Source organism: Oncorhynchus tshawytscha, linkage group LG08 (assembly GCF_018296145.1).
Source record: "Oncorhynchus tshawytscha isolate Ot180627B linkage group LG08, Otsh_v2.0, whole genome shotgun sequence".
In the NCBI taxonomy this organism is placed as follows: Eukaryota; Metazoa; Chordata; class Actinopteri; order Salmoniformes; family Salmonidae; genus Oncorhynchus; species Oncorhynchus tshawytscha.
This window is the reverse complement of record NC_056436.1, coordinates 65,396,271-65,418,179: the sequence shown is the minus strand read 5'-3', so window position 1 is coordinate 65,418,179 and position 21,909 is coordinate 65,396,271. Positions and strand designations below refer to the sequence as shown.

General features: G+C 45.4%; 1 protein-coding gene across 1 annotated transcript in view; it reads right to left on the bottom strand.

The window, feature by feature from the left end:
- Positions 1-12,207: 12,207 nt before the first annotated feature.
- Positions 12,208-21,909, bottom strand: part of LOC112257042 (sodium-dependent phosphate transport protein 2A) — a 26,008-nt gene continuing 16,306 nt past the window's right edge. Inside the window, exons 11-13 of the mRNA XM_042325848.1 lie at positions 15,597-15,721; positions 13,884-14,153; positions 12,208-13,693 (exon numbers count right to left, since the gene is read on the bottom strand). Coding sequence (XP_042181782.1) covers positions 13,376-13,693; positions 13,884-14,153; positions 15,597-15,721 — 713 coding nt within the window. The 3' untranslated portion in view covers positions 12,208-13,375. The remainder of the gene's footprint in view (positions 13,694-13,883; positions 14,154-15,596; positions 15,722-21,909) is intronic.

The window sequence follows — 21,909 nt, the reverse complement described above, 5'->3', positions numbered from 1 at the left end:
TCCATCAAATTGCTGAAGGAGAAGTTGGACACCATGTTTGTTTATCTCTAGGATCTGATGTATGTTATTACATACAGCCGGGATAACTACTGGATATCAGAGCGACGTCAATTTACCAAGAATGCGACTTTCCCGAAGCGGATCCTTTGTTCGCACCACCACCCAGGACATCGGATCTAATCCCAGAGGCCGACCCAAAACAATGTCGCCACAGATGAGGTAGATGGAGTGGCCTCATGGTCAGACTTCGAAGGCGTGCACACCACCCACCACTTCCAAGTATATTACTCGCCAAAGTCTCCAGACAAGAAGGTAGACGGAATTAGGGAAAAGGTTGCTGTTCAGAGAGATTCTCTGTTTCACAGAAACATGTCTCTCTCGGGATATGGAGTCGGTACAGCCACCGGGATTCTTCATGCGTCGCGCCGACAGAAATAAACTTCTCTCTGGGAAGAAGAAGGGTGGGGATTTATGCTTCACAACTCATTGTGTAATCGTTACAACATACAGGAACTCAAGTCCTGTTGTTCACCTGACCTAGAATTCCTTACAATCAAATGCAGATCATATTATCTCCCAGGAGAATTCTCGACAGTGATTGTATATCCCCCCTCAAGCCGATACCATGACGGCCCTCAAGAAACTTCATTGGACTCTATGCAAACTGGAAATCATATAGCCTGAGGAAACATTTATTGTAGCTTGGGATTTTAGCAAAGCAAATTTGAGAACAAGACTACCTAAATTCTACCAGCATATTGATTGTAGCACTCGTGCAGTAATACACTGGATCACTGCTACTCTAACTTCTGCGATGCATACAAGGCCCTACCCCACCCTGCCTTCGGCAAATCCAACCACGACTCCATTTTGCTACTACCGTCCTATGGGCAGAAACTCAAACAGGATATACTCATGACAAGAACTATTCATTGTTGGTCTGACCAATCGAAATCCAGGCTTCAAAATTGTTTTGATCACGCGTACTGGGAAATGTTCCTGATAGCCCCAAAGAATAACATCGATATATATGCTGTTTTGGTGAGTGAGTTTATAAGGAAGTGCATTGGAGATGTTGTGCCCACTGTGACTATTAAAACCTACCCTAACCAGAAACCGTGGATAGATGGCGGCATTTGCGCAAAATTGAAAACGCGAACCACCGCATTTAACCATGGAAAGACCAGCTGGCTCTTGTGTTTACGGACATATTCAATCTCTCCCTATCCCAGTCTGCTGTCCCCACATGCTTCAAGATGGCACCACCATTGTCCCTGTACCCAAGAAGGCAAAGATAACTGAACTAAATGACTATCGCCCCGTAGCACTCACTTCTGTCATCATGAAGTGCTTTGAGAGACAAGTCAAAGATCATATCACCTCCACCTTACCGGCCACCCTAGACCCACTTCAATTTGTATACCTCCCCAATAGGTCCACAGACGATGCAATCACCATCACACTGCACACTACCCTATCCCATCTGGACAAGAAGAATACCTATGTAAGAATGCTGTTCATTGACTACAACTCAGCATTCAACCCCATAGTAACCTCCAAGCTCATCATTAAGCTGGAGGCCCTGTGCAATTGGGTCCTGGACTTCCTGATGGGCCGCCCCCAGGTGGTGAAGGAAGGAAACAACATCTCCACTTCGCTGATCCTCAACACTGGGGCCCCACAAGGATGCGTGCTCAGCCCCTTCCTGTACTCTCTGTTCACCCATGACTGCATGGCCTCCAACTCAATCATCATGTTTGCAGATGACACAACAGTGGTGGGCTTGATTACCAACAACAAGACAGCCTACAGGAAGGAGGTGAAGGCACTCGGAGTGTGGTGTCAGGAAAATAACAAAGGAGATGATGGTGTACTTCAGGAAACAGCAGAGGGAGCACCCCCCCCCCCATGTATCCACGTAAATGGGACAGCAGTGGAAAATGTGGAGAGTGTTAAGTTCCTTGGCGTACACATCATGGACAAACAGAAATGGTCCACCCACACAGACAGTGTGGTGAAGAAGGCGCAACAGCCTGTTCACCCCGCTATCATCCAGAAGGCGAGGTGATTACAGGTGCATCAAAGTTGGGACCGAGAGCCTGAAAAACTACTTCTAGCTCAAGGCCATCAGACTGTTAAACAGCCATCACTAACACGCTGCTGCCTACATACATGTACTACATATACTCGAAATCATTGTCCATTTTAATAAATGGATCACTAGTCACTTTAATAATGCCACTTTAATAATGTTTACATATCTTCCATACTCATTTCATATGTATATACTGTATTTTATACCATCTATTGTATCTTGCCTATGCCGCTCGGTCATCGCTCATCCATATATTTACATGTACATATTCTTATTCCATCCCTTTAGATTTGTGTGTATTAGTTAATTGTTGTGGAATTTTTTGATTACTTGTTAGATATTACTGCATTGTCGGAACTAGAAGCATAAGCATTTTGCTACACTCGCATTAACATCTGCTAACCATGTGTATGTGACCAATACAATTTGATTTGATTTGATACATCACACCAAATCCCCAACTCCTTTGATTGGCGTCTTCAAACAGACATCGGATTTATCCTGTATAGAGCTCCACAGTGGAGGTGTCATAATACCCATAAAAACTAGAGATCAAACAGGGCAATGGTTTCAATTTTTTTTCCACCAGTCATTTTAGAAATACTTAAAATAAGGTCTGTGTTTTGTGAAGGCTTACCCTGGCGTTTTGATAACCATGTAAATCTATCTAGGACAAGGTGACTTTCATCAATATATTCGGCTGTATTTAATCTCAGATTCAAAAATGCTAAAGTAGACGTCAAAGTAGACATCATGCAAAACTACAAATCCCTGCAAGCTCCTGCATGTTATCTGTAGCTGACACCTTTGCTAACAGGTATTGTGTCAATTTAAAACTTTTACAAGACAGATCACAGAAATGTCAATTTAAGTAAATGTAGGCAATTTATTCATTACTACGTTTAACTAACATTAGATAGTTACTCCAGAGAATCTTACCTTTGCCTCGATTCGGCAGTCTCGTCCAGATCATAATGGCATTTGTAGTTCGTTATGATAGCCACATTAGCAGCTAATTAGCCATTCATTTTGGGGGGGTTAATCCGGGCAAACATAATGATAAAAGTCACCTTGTCCTAGAGAGATTTACATGGTTATCAAAATGTCGCACCAGGGTAAGCCTACACAAAACACAGCCCTTATTGTAAGTGTTTTTAAAATCCCCCATGGGAAAAATGTATGGTGGAAAACGATTGGAACCATTTCCCTGTTTCACCACTAGGTTTTATGGGTATTATGACTCATCCGGTGGTACTCTATTGACTTGTGCTAGCATGCTGATCCTTCACAGTGAGAGAAACAGCCCAGCCGTCAGAGGTTCACACTAGCATGGCCTACCCTCTCACTAGGACTAGCCTCACCTCCAACCAAGCACATTAGTGATGGAATGTGAGCACATTTAACAAGGATTATTACAACGTACAATACAAGCACAACTCTCACTCTTTTTGACAAGTCATGTTGATTTCTAATAAGAATCATTGACGCTGCAACCCAATGACCTTGGCCAGGAGTATAGCATTTAGACGACATAATATGTTTATTAGACTCCCACAGGGTTAATTAACAGGGTCACCCAGTACTACTCTGTTAATGAATAGCAGTCATCGCAGGTCATCAGGTTTATAGTTTCCTGGCTGAACCTTATGAGAAGAGAGTTTCGCGTCATCTATTTTTATTTAACAATTTCTTCTTTACAATGACGGTCTACCCCGGCCAAACCCTAACAATATATATATATTAGATTTTTCTATTGTGTTATTGACTGTATGTTTGTTTACTCCATGTGTAACTCTGTGTTGTTTGTGTCACACCACTTTGCTTTATCTTGGCCAGGTCGCAGTTGTAAATGAGAACTTGTTCTCAACTGGTCTACCTGGTTAAATAAAGGTGAAATAAATCAAAATTAAAACAACGCTGGGCCAATTGTGCTCCGCCCTTTGGGTTTCCCAATCACGGCCGGTTGTGATACAGCCTGGAATCAAACCAGGGTCTGTAGTGACGCATCTAGAACTGAGATGCAGTGCCTATGACCACTGCACCACTCGGGAGCCCAAAATCTATATTCAGCTATATTTCTTGTCTTTGATAGTTAATTTTATTCTGACTTTTAGATCAACAGTTAAAGTGTCTTAATAATGACCAAAGGTTTCTCTCCTAGTAGATTATTGATGTACTGTAGAGATCAGTTATTTGTGAGAAGAAATGCCATGGAAGCAGAAATTAACAGGTTCAAAAGCATTTGGGGCTAAGGTTTGTAAGTTTGTGGAATTAGTTATTGAGGCATGTGGCATGCCCCTGAGACACACAGGGGATTTACAAGTAGGCAATTTGTACTCAAGCCGAATGTTCTAACTTCATACAGTATTGTCCACTTGTACAATAAACATCTTTATACTGTATCATCCACTTGTACAATACACCTCTGTATACTGTATGGTCCACCTCTACCATAAACCTCTTTATACTGTATGGTCCACCTCTACCATAAACCTCTTTATACTGTATGGTCCACCTCTACCATAAACCTCTTTATACTGTATGGTCCACCTCTACCATAAACCTCTTTATACTGTATGGTCCACCTCTACCATAAACCTCTTTATACTGTATGGTCCACCTCTACCATAAACCTCTTTATACTGTATGGTCCACCTCTACCATAAACGTCTTTATACTGTATCGTCCATCTCTACCATAAACCTCTTTATACTGTATGGTCCACCTCTACCATAAACCTCTTTATACTGTATGGTCCACCTCTACCATAAACCTCTTTATACTGTATGGTCCACCTCTACCATAAACCTCTTTATACTGTATGGTCCACCTCTACCATAAACCTCTTTATACTGTATGGTCCACTGTATGGTCCACCTCTACCATAAACCTCTTTATACTGTATGGTCCACCTCTACCATAAACCTCTTTATACTGTATGGTCCACCTCTACCATAAACCTCTTTATACTGTATGGTCCACCTCTACCATAAACCTCTTTATACTGTATGGTCCACCTCTACCATAAACCTCTTTATACTGTATGGTCCACCTCTACCATAAACCTCTTTATACTGTATGGTCCACCTCTACCATAAACCTCTTTATACTGTATGGTCCACCTCTACCATAAACCTCTTTATACTGTACGGTCCACCTCTACCATAAACCTCTTTATACTGTATGGTCCACCTCTACCATAAACGTCTTTATACTGTATGGTCCACCTCTACCATAAACCTCTTTATACTGTATGGTCCACCTCTACCATAAACCTCTTTATACTGTATGGTCCATCTCTACCATAAACCTCTTTATACTGTATGGTCCATCTCTACCATAAACCTCTTTATACGGTATAGTCCATCTCTACCATAAACGTCTTTATACTGTATGGTCCACCTCTACCATAAACCTCTTTATACTGTATGGTCCACCTCTACCATAAACCTCTTTATACTGTATAGTCCATCTCTACCATAAACGTCTTTATACTGTATGGTCCACCTCCACCATAAACCTCTTTATACTGTATGGTCCATCTCTACCATAAACCTCTTTATACGGTATAGTCCACCTCTACCATAAACCTCTTTATACTGTATGGTCCATCTCTACCATAAACCTCTTTATACGGTATAGTCCATCTCTACCATAAACGTCTTTATACTGTATGGTCCACCTCTACCATAAACCTCTTTATACTGTATGGTCCACCTCTACCATAAACCTCTTTATACTGTATAGTCCACCTCTACCATAAACCTCTTTATACTGTATGGTCCACCTCTACCATAAACCTCTTTATACTGTATGGTCCACCTCTACCATAAACGTCTTTATAGTGTATGGTATATCTCTACCATAAACGTCTTTATACTGCATGGTCCACCCCTATCATAAACCTCTTTATACTGTATGGTCAACCTCTACCATAAACCTCTTTATACTGTAAGGTCCATCTCTACCATAAACCTCTTTATACTGTAAGGTCCATCTCTACCATAAACCTCTTTATACTGTATGGTCCACCTCCACAATTAACCTCCTCTGTATAGTACCAACATCTTCTCATGTCCTCCCACTCACAAAGTACATAAAGAGCCTGTCATCACAGTGGTGTGTGTATTTGTATAGTCCTCCTGTATACATCTGTATGTGAGTCAGACGTTAGTGAAGACATCAGTCTGTATCGATTCATTCATTAGGCTCATCTCCTGTTCTTCCTGGCTGCAATGCTGACAAACTCCAGGCTGTTGGTTAAGTCCGTGATGGAGGAGGGAGACCAGCAGTTCTGTGGCCCCTACAAGCTGACTGTGGAGGAGAAGTCCGTCACTGGTGCAGGCATCATTTGGTAAGCTAACACACCCACACTCCTCTCCCCTACCCTGCTCCGTTTTTAGTTACGTTGCCAATGTGGGTCGACATACAAGTTAACTTACCGATCTCAGTTCATACATTACACACATACTTCTTACCTCCCGTCAGTAACAGTTTGGTATGGTATAAGGAATACGCAGACAAGCCTTCATGTTTAACTTAAGTGACGTTTATTGTACTTGTTTTGGATGAGCGCTCTGTATTTGTTTGTGTTCCTCTCTTTCCATATCTGTAGCTTCCGGATATGCCGGAATAAGGACCCCAGCTAAGATAATCGGGCTGGGTTTGTAGTGCCTGTCCCAAATCGCGCGTTCATGTGATTGGCGTATTGGAAGACACCATGACAGTAGCGATGGGTTTCTGTAAATGTGTTATATTGTGCTATATTGTATTATGATAAACCAATTGCAAAGGTTCAATGAAGATAATCCATGATACATTGAAAATATATGTTTTGATATTTGTAATGGCTTAATTAATAAATTAATGAGTTTATTATGTTCTGATGTGAGGGGCTTCCCCTACAAAAGGAGCCTCAAGGGGGACCTTTTTCATTGTACTGTTGATTGGGCAACACTGTTTAGCTGTCCCTATAATACCATAGAATCATCCGGTGAAGAAGAGGTCAATTATGAGAAACTACGAGCCCGACCAAGGAGCCAAACAGAACTGCTTGAGCTGCCGATAGAACCATATATACAGCCATAGAAGGGCAGCGGGAGCAGCCAACTGAAGGAGGGGGATCAATCAGAATGACACCCAACCATGGTAGCCCTTTTCCAGCAGCTTCTCACCTGCCTTGAGAGGAGGGACGAAGACCTCAAGCAGGAGTTCCGGGGCCTACGACAATCTATCCTCACATCTCCTCATGATGCAGAACTCAGTGAGAGCCCAAGATTGGGTCTGCCAACACCAGGACAACGGAGGATTGACGCAGCAGGGACTTCAACTCCACAGCATGGTCCCCAGCACCAGGAGACCAGTCCAGTCACGCTAACGTCCACCCTCTAGCATTCCTGAGGAAGGAGCCGAAGATGCCTTCATACCAGCAGGGAGAGGGCATTGATAACCTCCTACTGAGGTTTGAGCAAATGGCCAAGATGTGGCGTTAGCCAGAGGTGGAGTGGGCCTGCAGGCTTGTGCCATTTCTCATGGGCAAGGCCTTAGAGGCTTACACAGCAAAGGATGAGGGGTTGTCCAACGTCTACAAGGACCTGAAGGAAGTGGTGCTGGAGAAGTTTGACATCTCCCCAGAGAACCTACCCTCAAAGCATCAGAGCTGCATCGATGCCATCGGGTGAGTCACCAACGGAGACGTATCGGGTTCGACGATGGGTTTGACCGGAGGGGAAGACAGGATGAGATTGGTGAAGTCGTCATCCTCGACCAACTTCTACAAGTTTTCCCAAACGACACTCGGACCTGGGTCCGAGAGCACAAGCCCAAGGATGGGCTTATGGCGACCATGTTGGCGCTGCAGGACCTTAACTCACGTAAAGGGAGCCCACCACGACTTTGCAGCAACCACTCCGAGGAGTTTCAGTGTGAGGAAGAGTTCATGCTGACACTGATAAATGCTTTTGCTCATCCCTTGTTCTCCAGAGCCCTGATTTTTGGAAGAGGTTCCTCTTACAGGTGGACGCTTCGTGTGTGTGTGCGCGAGTGCGCAAATAGTCCTCCTAAATACATCTGTATAGTGTCATCTCCCTCAATGTGAGCAAGACGAAGGAGATGATTGTGGACTACAGGAAAAGGCGGGCCGAACAGGCCCACATTAACATCGAAGGGGTTGTAATGGAGAGGGTTGAGAGTTTCAAGTTCCTTGGTGTCCACATCACTAACGAACTATCATGGTCCAAACACATCAAGACAATCGTAAAGAGGGCACAACAAAACTTTTCCCCCTCATGACATTGAAAAGATTTGGCTGGGTCCCCAGAAAGCTCAAAAGGTTCTAGAGCTGCACCATCGAGAGCATCCTGACCGGTTTCATCACCCCCTGGTATGGCAACTGCTCAGCATCTGAGCGTAAGGCGCTACAGAGGGTAGTGTGTACGGTCCAGTACATCACCTGGGCCAAGCTTCCTGCCATCCAGGACCTATATAATAGGCAGCGTCAGAGGAAAGCCCATAAAATTGTTAGAGACTTCAGTCACCCAAGTCATAGACTGTTTTCTCTGCTACCGCACGGCGAGCAGTACCAGAGCACCAAGTCTAGAACCAAAAGGCTCCATAACAGCTTCCAGGCTGACCCAGACATCCTCATGAGGAGGGAAACCAGTAAGTCTATGGTTCCTCCAGTCTGACCCAGACAGTATCATGAGGAGAGAAACCAGCAGGTCTATGGTCCCTTCAGTCCGACCCAGACAGTATCATGAGGAGGGAGACCAGCAGGTCTATGGCCCCTCCAGGCTGACCCAGACAGTATCATGAGGAGAGAGACCAGCAGGTCTATGGCCCCTCCAGGCTGACCCAGACAGTATCATGAGAAGGGAGACCAGCAGGTCTGTGGTCTCTCCAGTCTGACCCAGACAGTATCATGAGGAGAGAGACCAGCAGGTCTATGGTCCCTCCAGTCTGACCCAGACAGTATCAAGAAGGTAGGGGACTGACAGGGTGGAGGGTGTAGTGTAGGGGAATGACAGGGTGGAGGGTAGGGGACTTACAGGGTGGAGGTTGGAGGGTAGGGGACCGACAGGGTGGAGGTTGGAGGGTAGGGGACTGACAGGGTGGAGGTTGGAGGGTAGGGGACCGACAGGGTGGAGGTTGGAGGGTAGGGGACAGACAGGGTGGAGGTTGGAGGGTAGGGGACCGACAGGGTGGAGGTTGGAGGGTAGGGGACTGACAGGGTGGAGGTTGGAAGCTAGGGGACAGACAGGGTGGAGGTTGGAGGGTAGGGGACTGACAGGGTGGAGGTTGGAGGGTAGGGGACTGACAGGGTGGAGGTTGGAGGGTAGGGGACTGATGGGATGGAGGGTAGGGGAATGACAGGTGGAGTGTTAGGGACTGACAGGGTGGAGGGTAGGGGACCGACAGGGTGGAGGTTGGAGGGTAGGTGACCGACAGGGTGGAGGTTGGAGGGTAAGGGACTGACGGGTGGAGGGTAGGGGAATGACAGAGTGGAGAGTAGGGGACTGACAGGGTGGAGGTTGGAGGGTAGGGGACTGACAGGGTGGAGGTTGGAGGGTAGGGGACTGACAGGGTGGAGGTTGGAGGGTAGGGGACTGACAGGGTGGAGGTTGGAAGCTAGGGGACAGACAGGGTGGAGGTTGGAGGGTAGGGGACTGACAGGGTGGAGGTTGGAGGGTAGGGGACTGACAGGGTGGAGGTTGGAGGGTAGGGGACTGATGGGATGGAGGGTAGGGGAATGACAGGTGGAGTGTTAGGGACTGACAGGGTGGAGGGTAGGGGACCGACAGGGTGGAGGTTGGAGGGTAGGTGACCGACAGGGTGGAGGTTGGAGGGTAAGGGACTGACGGGTGGAGGGTAGGGGAATGACAGAGTGGAGAGTAGGGGACTGACAGGGTGGAGGTTGGAGGGTAGGGGACTGACAGGGTGGAGGTTGGAGGGTAAGAGACTGACAGGGTGGAGGTTAGAGGGTATGGGACAGGGGACAGGGTGGAAAGTAACTCACTGCCGGCGTGGAGTGGAGTGCTACTGATTGAATGATCGACAGGGTGACAGGGTGGAGGGCTGCTGATTGAATGACCGATGGGGTGAAAGGGTGGTTGGCTGCTGATTGAATGACCGATGGGGTGGCAGGGTGGAGGGCTACTGATTGAATGATCGAGGGACTGGCAGGGTGGAGGGCTGCTGATTGAATGATCGAGGGGTGGCAGGGTGGAGGGCTACTGATTGAATGATCGACAGGGGTGGCAGGGTGGAGGGCTGCTGATTGAATGATCGACGGGGTGGCAGGGTGGAGGGCTGCTGATTGAATGATTGAGGGGACTGGCAGGGTGGAGGGCTGCTGATTGAATGATTGACGGGTGGCAGGGTGGAGGGCTGCTGATTGAATGATTGACAGGGTGGCAGGGTGGAGGGCTGCTGATTGAATGATCGAGGGGTGCCAGGGTGGAGGGCTGCTGATTGAATGATCGACGGGGTGGCAGGGTGGAGGGCTGCTGATTGAATGATCGATGGGGTGACAGGGTGGAGGGCTGCTGATTGAATGATCGATGGGGTGGCAGGGTGGAGGCTGCTGATTGAATGACCGATGGGGTGAAAGGGTGGAGGGCTGCTGATTGAATGATCGATGGGGTGAAAGGGTGGAGGGCTGCTGATTGAATGACCGATGGGGTGAAAGGGGTGGAGGGCTGCTGATTGAATGATCGACGGGGTGGCAGGGTGGAGGGCTGTTGATTGAATGATCGACGGGGTGGCAGGGTGGAGGGCTGCTGATTGAATGATTGACGGGGTGGCAGGGTGGAGGGCTGCTGATTGAATGATTGAAGGGGTGGCAGGGTGGAGGGCTGCTGATTGAATGATCGACGGGGTGGCAGGGTGGAGGGCTGCTGATTGAATGATCGACGGGGTGGCAGGGTGGAGGGCTACTGATTGAATGATCGACGGGGTGGCAGGGTGGAGGGCTACTGATTGAATGATCGATGGGGTGGCAGGGTGGAGGGCTGCTGATTGAATGATCGACGGGGTGGCAGGGTGGAGGGCTACTGATTGAATGATCGACGGGGTGGCAGGGTGGAGGGCTACTGATTGAATGATCGATGGGGTGGCAGGGTGGAGGGCTGCTGATTGAATGATCAACGGGGTGGCAGGGTGGAGGGCTACTGATTGAATGACCGATGGGGTGAAAGGGTGGAGGGCTGCTGATTGAATGATTGACGGGGTGGCAGGGTGGAGGGCTGCTGATTGAATGATTGACGGGGTGGCAGGGTGGAGGGCTGCTGATTGAATGATCGACGGGGTGGCAGGGTGGAGGGCTGCTGATTGAATGATCGACGGGGTGGCAGGGTGGAGGGCTGCTGATTGAATGATCGACGGGGTGAAATGGTGGAGGGATCCTGATTGAATGATCGACGGGGTGGCAGGGTGGAGGGCTGCTGATTGAATGACCGACGGGGTGAAAGGGTGGAGGGATCCTGATTGGATGATCGACGGGGTGGCAGGGTGGAGGGCTGCTGATTGAATGATTGACGGGGTGGCAGGGTGGAGGGCTGCTGATTGAATGACCGACGGGGTGGCAGGGTGGAGGGCTGCTGATTGAATGATTGATGGGGTGGCAGGGTGGAGGGCTACTGATTGAATGACCGACGGGGTGATAGGGTGGAGGGATCCTGATTGAATGACCGACGGGGTGGCAGGGTGGAGGGCTGCTGATTGAATGATTGACGGGGTGGCAGGGTGGAGGGCTACTGATTGAATGATCGACGGGGTGAAAGGGTGGAGGGCTGCTGATTGAATGACCGATGGGGTGAAAGGGTGGAGGGCTACTGATTGAATGATCGACGGGGTGAAAGGGTGGAGGGATCCTGAGGGGGGATGGATGATGTGGAGGAGTCTAGGGTCATGTTGAGTAGCCAGAAATAAAGTAGATGTTCTAAATGGAAAATGAACTTCTGTGTTCTTATTGGGAAGTTTAAGTAGCATAACCTTTTAGAAACTGTTCTACTGTTTTGCCCACTAAAATACAACACAGGTTTGTAGCTATATGATGCGATACTGACTTAGCTATGACTTCAGACATGGCACGACAAAGACAGTGTTTTTCTCTTGAGTTTTATTGCTTATGATTGCTTTTTTTATTTGAAAGGACTGGCTACCGATATATCAATCAAATGTATGTACACAATGTTTGACAAGATATCATTATTTTATATAAATGTGGCTATATCATTAGATAGACACTTGTCAAGGAAACGATCAATGGCATATACAGAGAGCTGTATTATACAGTAGCAAGCACTTTATTAGTATCTTTGAATTTCTTCTAAATATTTTTTCCACCCTTGTCTGACAAACACGTTCCTTTTAGTGTTTCATATCATTGCACACTCTGCACTCTGTTTTGTTCATGGAGCGAAGAGAGACCCTGTTAATCTGAACATTTCATTCTGTTCCCAAAGTGCAAGTAAAGTATTTCTTCCCTACAGGGAACAGAATCATCAAGGGGCTTGAAGCATGATCTTCTTCTGCATAATCAGCTGACTTCTGTGAAGCTACATTTGCTAGAGTAGGTGCACGCGTGTGTGACGAGCAAACCCACAAACAGACACATTTACACAGACTTATAAAAACACACCTACGATGAATATTCTAACCCACACAGTACACATTCATTTCATGTACGCCCATCTGGTTTATATTATCTGTGATGTGAGCCCTCGTTGATTCCACTGGGATGTCTTGGAGTGCTTATCCATCCCAACCCCACTTAGGGAACTAGATACTGGCTAGGTCGAAAATATACTGGTTAGGACAATAGAATAATTCCATGTGACAGCGTTTGAAAATAAACAAATTCATTGGACCAGCACCGATGTTAACTAGCATAGCTGGTCCCATTTTTGCAAAGAGTTATGGGATATTAGAATCTGTTGTCTTAAAACCTCTGTTATCTTCAATCTAGACTACTGGATCCAGTCTGGTTCACTATGATAATAAAACATATTCACAGAAGAGGGTGAACAACTCCAGTCCTCAAGGACTATAAGATCTCCTTCTGGGCTTTATACTGTACAGTAATCTCCCAGGCACTTCATTTATCAATTTGTGTCATTGATTGGCTATAGAGAGACTGCACAGCTGGCAGAAATCAATCATAGATTATAAGCCAAGGACCAGAACACTCTATGGCCTTTGAGGCCCAGAGCAGTGCACTCCTGAGATTAAATAGAAAATATTAAACCAACCCTTCCCATGTCAGACCAAGACCCATCTCCTTTAGAGGGGTGTGCTGTTACACCTCTCCAGACCCTTCAGTTTAAACACAGGTACACCTGGCTTCGTCTCATCCAGGAACTCAAAGACGGGGTGATCATACGCCAGGTCAGCCTTCCTCTGGGCGGATGCAATCTTGGGGTCAACATGGGTCGTTACCGCGTTAATGGGCGCCGCCTGGTCGTCTCCGGTTGCTTGGCCAGTGCTGCAGCAGCCAGTTGCCTTGGTGATGACCCTGTCAAGGGGTTTGAGGGAGCGCATCCAGCGAGGCAGGAAGTCCCAGCTCTGGAGACGGGCGGGCAGGTGGCCGGGGCTGTGAGCCTGCAGCACAGAGAAATGTTGTTACCAACCAAACATAGACCAATCAAATTTGATACATCTGAACTATTCAACCACTCTTGGATGACAATGAAAGTTGCATAGAAAATCTTCGTAAAAATGTACAGTCTCCATTATTAATTCGACTTCCAATGTTCTCCAAGAATGGCTGATTACAGTATGTCTAACCCACCTGCATCAGGTTCACCAAGGCAATGAAAACAGTCACACCCACAAATGGTGCGCCCACTCCCACCATCACTCTCCAGCCAGCCAATGAGAGGCCTAGGACCAGGGACGGGAGGAGCAGGAAACAGACGAGGAGGTAGAGGACAGCGAACCAGCGGTACTTGGCGGTGCGTTCACCCAGGGCACGAGCCATGCGGATAGGGACACGTGTCACAGGGATGGGGTACCACAGCAGGATTCCCAGGATGTTGAAGAAGAAGTGACACAGAGCAATCTGGAGACAAGATGGTCAGTATTAGGTGGACATTTGAGAGGAAAGTCAAGATGGACAGTATTAGATGGACATTTGAGAGGAAAGACAAGATGGACAGTATTAGATGGACATTTGAGGGGAAAGACAAGATGGACGGTATTAGATGGACATTTGAGAGGAAAGACAAGATGGACAGTATTAGATGGACATTTGAGAGGAAAGTCAAGATGGACGGTATTAGATGGACATTTGAGAGGAAAGACAAGATGGACAGTATTAGATGGACATTTGAGAGGAAAGACAAGATGGATTTAGATGGACATTTGAGAGGAAAGAAATGACAAGATGGACATTTGGTGGATTAGATGGACATTTGAGAGGAAAGACAAGATGGTCAGTATTAGATAGACATTTGAGAGGAAAGTCAAGATGGACGTATTAGATGGACATTTGAGAGGAAAGACAAGATGGACAGTATTAGGTGGACATTTGAGAGGAAAGTCAAGATGGACAGTATTAGATGGACAAGAACAGTATTAGATGGACATTTGAGAGAAAGACAAGATGGACAGTATTAGATGGACATTTGAGAGGAAAGACAAGATGGACAGTATTAGATGGACATTTGAGAGGAAAGACAAGATGGACAGTATTAGATGGACATTTGAGGGGAAAGACAAGATGGACATTTGAGTAAAGACAAGATGGACAAGATGGACGGTATTAGTATTAGATGGACATTTGAGAGGATGGAAACATTTGAGAGGAAAGACAAGATGGACAGTATTAGATGGACATTTGAGAGGAAAGACAAGATGGACGGTATTAGATGGACATTTGAGAGGAAAGACAAGATGGACAGTATTAGATGGACATTTGAGAGGAAAGTCAAGATGGACGGTATTAGATGGACATTTGAGAGGAAAGACAAGATGGTCAGTATTAGATGGACATTTGAGAGGAAAGTCAAGATGGACGGTACTAGATGGACATTTGAGAGGAAAGACAAGATGGACAGTATTAGGTGGACATTTGAGAGGAAAGTCAAGATGGACAGTATTAGATGGACATTTGAGGGGAAAGACAAGATGGACGGTATTAGATGGACATTTGAGAAGAAAGAAGATGGTCAGTATTAGATGGACATTTGAGAGAAAGACAAGATGGACAGTATTAGATGGACAAGAACAGTATTAGATGGATATTTGAGAGGAAAGACAAGATGGTCAGTATTAGATGGACATTTGAGAGGAAAGACAAGATGGACAGTATTAGATGGACATTTGAGAGGAAAGACAAGATGGACGGTATTAGATGGACATTTGAGAGGAAAGACAAGATGGACGGTATTAGGTGGACATTGGGGGAAAGGTATCTTTTGCTGTTTCTCAGCCCTTTTATTTGAATATAAGTTACTCTGAATAAAGCCTTTTACGAAATAAGTGATTCCCAAACGGTCCATACCTGTATGGCAGCAGCCAGTTTGTCCCCAGGGCTGGCCAGGGCTGCCAGCAGGGCTGTGGTTGTGGTGCCGATGTTAGAGCCCAGAGTCAGTGGATAGGCCCTCTCCAGACTGATCACACCAATACCTGCAAACCAGGAGCAGGGTTCATCATTGTTCATGCGGCACACAGAAAAGCGTGTCTGCTGTAAGATGATAGCGATTATGCTAATTACTTTGTAGAGGGGCTAACTCACCCCTTACATTGTAGTGGGTAATATTTGTAGAGGGGCTAACTCACCCCTTACATTGTAGTGGGTAATATTTGTAGAGGGGCTAACTCACCCCTTACATTGTAGTGGGTAATATTTGTAGAGGGGCTAACTCACCCCTTACATTGTAGTGGTGTAATATTTGTAGAGGGGCTAACTCACCCCTTACATTGTAGTGGGTAATATTTGTAGAGGGGCTAACTCACCCCTTACATTGTAGTGGTGTAATATTTGTAGAGGGGCTAACTCACCCCTTACATTGTAGTGGGTAATATTTGTAGAGGGGCTTATTCACCCCTTACATTGTAGTGGGTAATATTTGTAGAGGGGCTAACTCACCCCTTACATTGTAGTGGGTAATATTTGTAGAGGGGCTAACTCACCCCTTACATTGTAGTGGGTAATATTTGTAGAGGGGCTAACTCACCCCTTACATTGTAGTGGTGTAATATTTGTAGAGGGGCTAACTCACCCCTTACATTGTAGTGGGTAATATTTGTAGAGGGGCTTATTCACCCCTTACATTGTAGTGGGTAATATTTGTAGAGGGGCTAACTCACCCCTTACATTGTAGTGGGTAATATTTGTAGAGGGGCTAACTCACCCCTTACATTGTAGTGGGGTAATATTTGATACAGTATGTGTATATTATATACTTCTTACATGCAACCTATAATAAGACTATGAAATGAATTGACAAAGTTTATTAAGAGGTATATCTGACTCCATAAAGATAAAGGATGAATAGGAATATGCAACCAATACTCTTAAAGGTGCACTATACAGAAGTCGCTTCGCCATTTCTTGGTTGCTAAAATTGTATGTTTGCCTAATTTCAGTGTATGTGACAAAACAAGCAATTATAGTGTACAGAATCATTATACCATCTAAACCATTGTGAAGTATAACCAAACATATTGCATGGGAAGCATAGAAATAGGGGACATATTACATACATTATATACCGCTTCTTTTACTTGATTTCAATGAGAATGACAGATCTATTAACTCATATTTAAATTTGAATATGGTTGGGTCACCCAAAAAGTGACATATTGCAGCATTAAAGAGCTACAGGAATAGACTATCAAGTAATGAATAAGAATTGTCTACATCAAATTCAGAGATTTAATATGAGTGAAGTCACATACAAGGCATACGCTTAATTTACAAAGCATTCAGAAGCATTACAAGGCATTATTCTAGGCATCATCTTCATCATCAGAGAGAGAGAGTGAGAGAGGGGGAGTGAGAGAGAGCGAGAGAGAGAGAGAGAGAGAATTCATAGCCTGAAAAGCCATGCTGCAAGAGCCCCTGGGGTGGAGAGAGAAAGAAAGAGAGAGTGTATTTCATCAGCATAGGTCAGGAACAAGTAGAAAGAGACAATGAATCTGGTACCCCTTTTAACATCTGACTGTTTGGATTCCAAATCTGAGTTTTTGACCAATAGCATTACTGTTAAGTTAACCTCCAATTACACACCAGACCTAGAGCACAAGTGGTTCTAAACCAGGTGTAATTGAGAAGATTCACGAGACCATAGGATTACAGGTAAAATGCACATAAAAAGGTACATATTGGTGATACTGGTACAGTTTGAGAACCACTGGCTTACACCACCAACGTGTAGCCCATCATCTGAACAAGTATAACAACACTCATCCACCCAATATGTTTCAAGTTAGAATAGGAACCCACATTCCTGTCCAAAGGTTGTCCAAGATTCTCACTAGAAAATTCAAGATGAACTGACAAACAAGATAATGGGTGGTGTCATGAGTTCAGTATATTCAGATGTCCCATGAAAATACATATTGACACACAACATCCAACCAGAGCTTTTCCCAAACCACCACTTCACTGAGACTGTATTTGAATAGGAAATATTCACATGACAGAAAACCAGCTGTTCTAAAAACTGTCGGATGTCATTAACTCAGTACCACCTCTGGTAGAGCAGAGGTCTAAACATGGAGCTGACTTCATCCCAGTCAACCAGTCCTTTTATCTCTCTGTTAGAAATGGAGCGACTTGTCCACCATAAAAACTATTCCACCTCCAACACTTCCTTCCTCAGTCCTTCAGCCTTCTCCTGGAACTGTGGACATCTAGCCTCTAGCGTGGTCCTGTCTCTCTACTTCCTTCCTCAGTCCTTCAGCCTTCTCCTGGAACTGTGGACATCTAGCCTCTAGCGTGGTCCTGTCTCTCTACTTCCTTCCTCAGTCCTTCAGCCTTCTCCTGGAACTGTGGACAACTAGCCTCTAGTGTGGTCCTGTCTCTCTGCTTCCTTCCTCAGTCCTTCAGCCTTCTCCTGGAACTGTGGACATCTAGCGTCTAGCGTGGTCCTGTCTCTCTACTTCCTTCCTCAGTCCTTCAGCCTTCTCCTGGAACTGTGGACATCTAGCCTCTAGTGTGGTCCTGTCTCTCTACTTCCTTCCTCGGTCCTTCAGCCTTCTCCTGGAACTGTGGACATGTAGCCTCTAGCGTGGTCCTGTCTCTCTACTTCCTGATCGGAGTTCCAGGGAACATCGCAGTGATATTCAACCTTCGTTAAAACCACAATCGTTCCAGTTTTAGCCGGAGACTGAGTTTATCAACTTTCAAAGCAGAATGACTTTCCCATTGTTCCTCAACTATAGTGTATGATATACAATTTTCTAGCTCTGAGTCTCTACTTACTGTATATCCAATGTTTAGAATTCCTCACAATCAAATGTAGACCGTATTATCTACCAAGAGAATTCTCTTCGATTATAATCACAGCCGTATATATCCCCCCCCAAGCAGACACATCGATGGCTCTGAACGAACTTTATTTGACTCTTTGCAAACTGGAATCCATTTACCCGGAGGCTGCATTCATTGTAGCTGGGGATTTTAACAAGGCTAATCTGAAAACAAGACTCCCTAAATTTTATCAGCATATCGATTGCGCAACCAGGGGTGGAAAAACCTTGGATCATTGTTACTCTAACTTCCGCGACGCATATAAGGCCCTGCCCCGCCCTCCTTTCGGAAAAGCTGACCACGACTCCACCCTGGGTCTCGACCCCGCCCTGTGCAACTGGGTACTGGACTTCCTGACGGGCCGCCCCCAGGTGGTGAGGGTAGGCAACAACATCTCCACCCCGCTGATCCTCATCACTGGGGCCCCACAAGGGTGCGTTCTGAGCCCTCTCCTGTACTCCCTATTCACCCACGACTGCATGGCCACGCACGCCTCCAACTCAATCATCAAGTTTGCGGACGACACAACAGTGGTAGGCTTGATTACCAACAACGACGAGACGGCCTACAGGGAGGAGGTGAGGGCCCTCGGAGTGTGGTGTCAGGAAAATAACCTCACACTCAACGTCAACAAAACTAAGGAGATGATTGTGGACTTCAGGAAACAGCAGAGGGAACACCCCCCTATCCACATCGATGGAACAGTAGTGGAGAGGGTAGCAAGTTTTAAGTTCCTCGGCATACACATCACAGACAAACTGAATTGGTCCACTCACAGAGACAGCATCGTGAAGAAGGCGCAGCAGCGCCTCTTCAACCTCAGGAGGCTGAAGAAATTCGGCTTGTCACCAAAAGCACTCACAAACTTCTACAGATGCACAATCGAGAGCATCCTGGCGGGCTGTATCACTGCCTAGTATGGCAACTGCTCCGCCCATAACCGTAAGGCTCTCCAGAGGGTAGTGAGGTCTGCACAACGCATCACCGGGGGCAAACTACCTGCCCTCCAGGACACCTACACCACCCGATGTTACAGGAAGGCCATAAAGATCATCAAGGACATCAACCACCCGAGCCACTGCCTGTTCACCCCGCTATCATCCAGAAGGCGAGGTCAGTACAGGTGCATCAAAGCTGGGACCGAGAGACTGAAAAACAGCTTCTATCTCAAGGCCATCAGACTGTTAAACAGCCACCACTAACATTGAGTGGCTGCTGCCAACACACTGACACTGACACTGACTCAACTCCAGCCACTTTAATAATGGGAATTGATGGGAAATTATGTAAATATATCACTAGCCACTTTAAACAATGCTACCTTATATAATGTTACTTACCCTACATTATTCATCTCATATGCATACGTATATACTGTACTCTATATCATCGACTGCATCCTTATGTAGTACATGTATCTCTAGCCACTTTAACTATGCCACTTGGTTTACATACTCATCTCATATGTATATACTGTACTCGATACCATCTACTGTATCTTGCCTATGCTACTCTGTACCATCACTCATTCATATATCCTTATGTACATATTCTTTATCCCCTTACACTGTGTATAAGACAGTAGTTTTGGAATTGTTAATTAGATTACTTGTTGGTTATTACTGCATTGTCGGAACTAGAAGCACAAGCATTTCGCTACACTCGCATTAACATCTGCTAACCATGTGTATGTGACAAATAAAATTTGATTTGATTTGATTTGAAAAAACACAATTTCAAATGTTGCTAGTCAAATGGCTACCCAGACTATTTGCATTGCTCCTCACCACTGCCACTCTCTGTTGTCATCTATGCATAATCACTTTAAATAACTCTACCTACATGTACATACTCTCCTGGAACTGTGGACATCTAGCCTCTAGCGTGGTCCTGTCTCTCTACTTCCTTCCTCAGTCCTTCAGCCTTCTCCTGGAACTGTGGACATCTAGCCTCTAGCGTGGTCATGTCTCTGTACTTCCTTCCTCAGTCCTTCAGCCTTCTCCTGGAACTGTGGACATCTAGCCTCTAGCGTGGTCCTGTCTCTCTAACTGGTGCCCCCGCAAATTGACACTGTACCGGAACCTCCCTGTATATATTGTTATTTTTTTACTGCTGCTCTTTAATTTCTTGTTACTTTTATCTCTTGTTCTTATCCGTATTTTTTAAAACTGCACTGTTGGTTAGGGGCTCGTAAGTAAGCATTTCACTGTAAGGTGAAATACCTGTTGTATTCGGCGCATGTGACTAATACAATTTGATTTGATTTGCTACGTAAGACCGAATCGATCCAGTCAATCACATTTTAGCAATTACTGTAAAGGTCCTGTGTGTAGCTGGTGTAGAGAGTCAGGCGCAGGACAGCAGATATGAGTAATCAACGTCTTTTACTCAAAAATACATAAATACAAAGCAATATAGCGAGCCCACAAAAATGTACCGATTTACAACAAACAATTACTCACAAGCAAACATGGGGGAACAGAGGGTAAATAATGAACAAGTGCGGGATTAAAATCAGGTGTGTAAGACAAAGACAAAACAAATGGAAAATGAAAAGTAGATCGGCGATGGCTAGAAGGCCGGTGACGTCAACTGCCGAATGCCGCCCGAACAAGTCGTGACAATTACATTTACTTTTGATACTTAAGTATATTTAAAACCAAATACTTTTAGATTTTTACTGAAGTAGTATTTTACTGTGTGACATTTTCTACTAAGGTATCTCTACTTTTACTCAAGTATGACAGTTGTGTACTTTTTCCACCACTGACCAGTCATCCAAAAGCCACAATCTTGTAGAATTTCCAGACACTCATTGGTTATTTCAACAGTGTAATATATGAATGTACGATTACTTAAGTATTTGTATTTGATATACTTATTTGCTGTGTATTTGAGTATTTTCAAATACACAGCCCACTACAACTACTTAAATTAGAAGTGGGTTTAAATACATGCCAATACTTTCCAAATGTATTTGCAAATACATTCCAATATTCAACTATTTTCAAACAAACTTTGGCTAAATACTTATTTAAGAATGTATTTGAAGGTAATTGAAATATAAGAAGAGAGAGATCTGCACACCGTCAAAATGAGGAATAATGTGTCTTAGACTGAGTCTTAGATGCAAATATAAGTATGAAATATTGGGCAGTGGACGCTGAGGGGAGGACGGCTCATAATAATGACTGGAACGGAGCAAATGGAATGGCATTGAATAGATAGAAAGCGTGTGTTTGAAGTATTTGATACCATTCCACCAATTCCGCTCCAGCCATTACCACGAGCCCACCCTCCACAATTAAGGTGCCACCAACCTTCTGTGATATTGGGA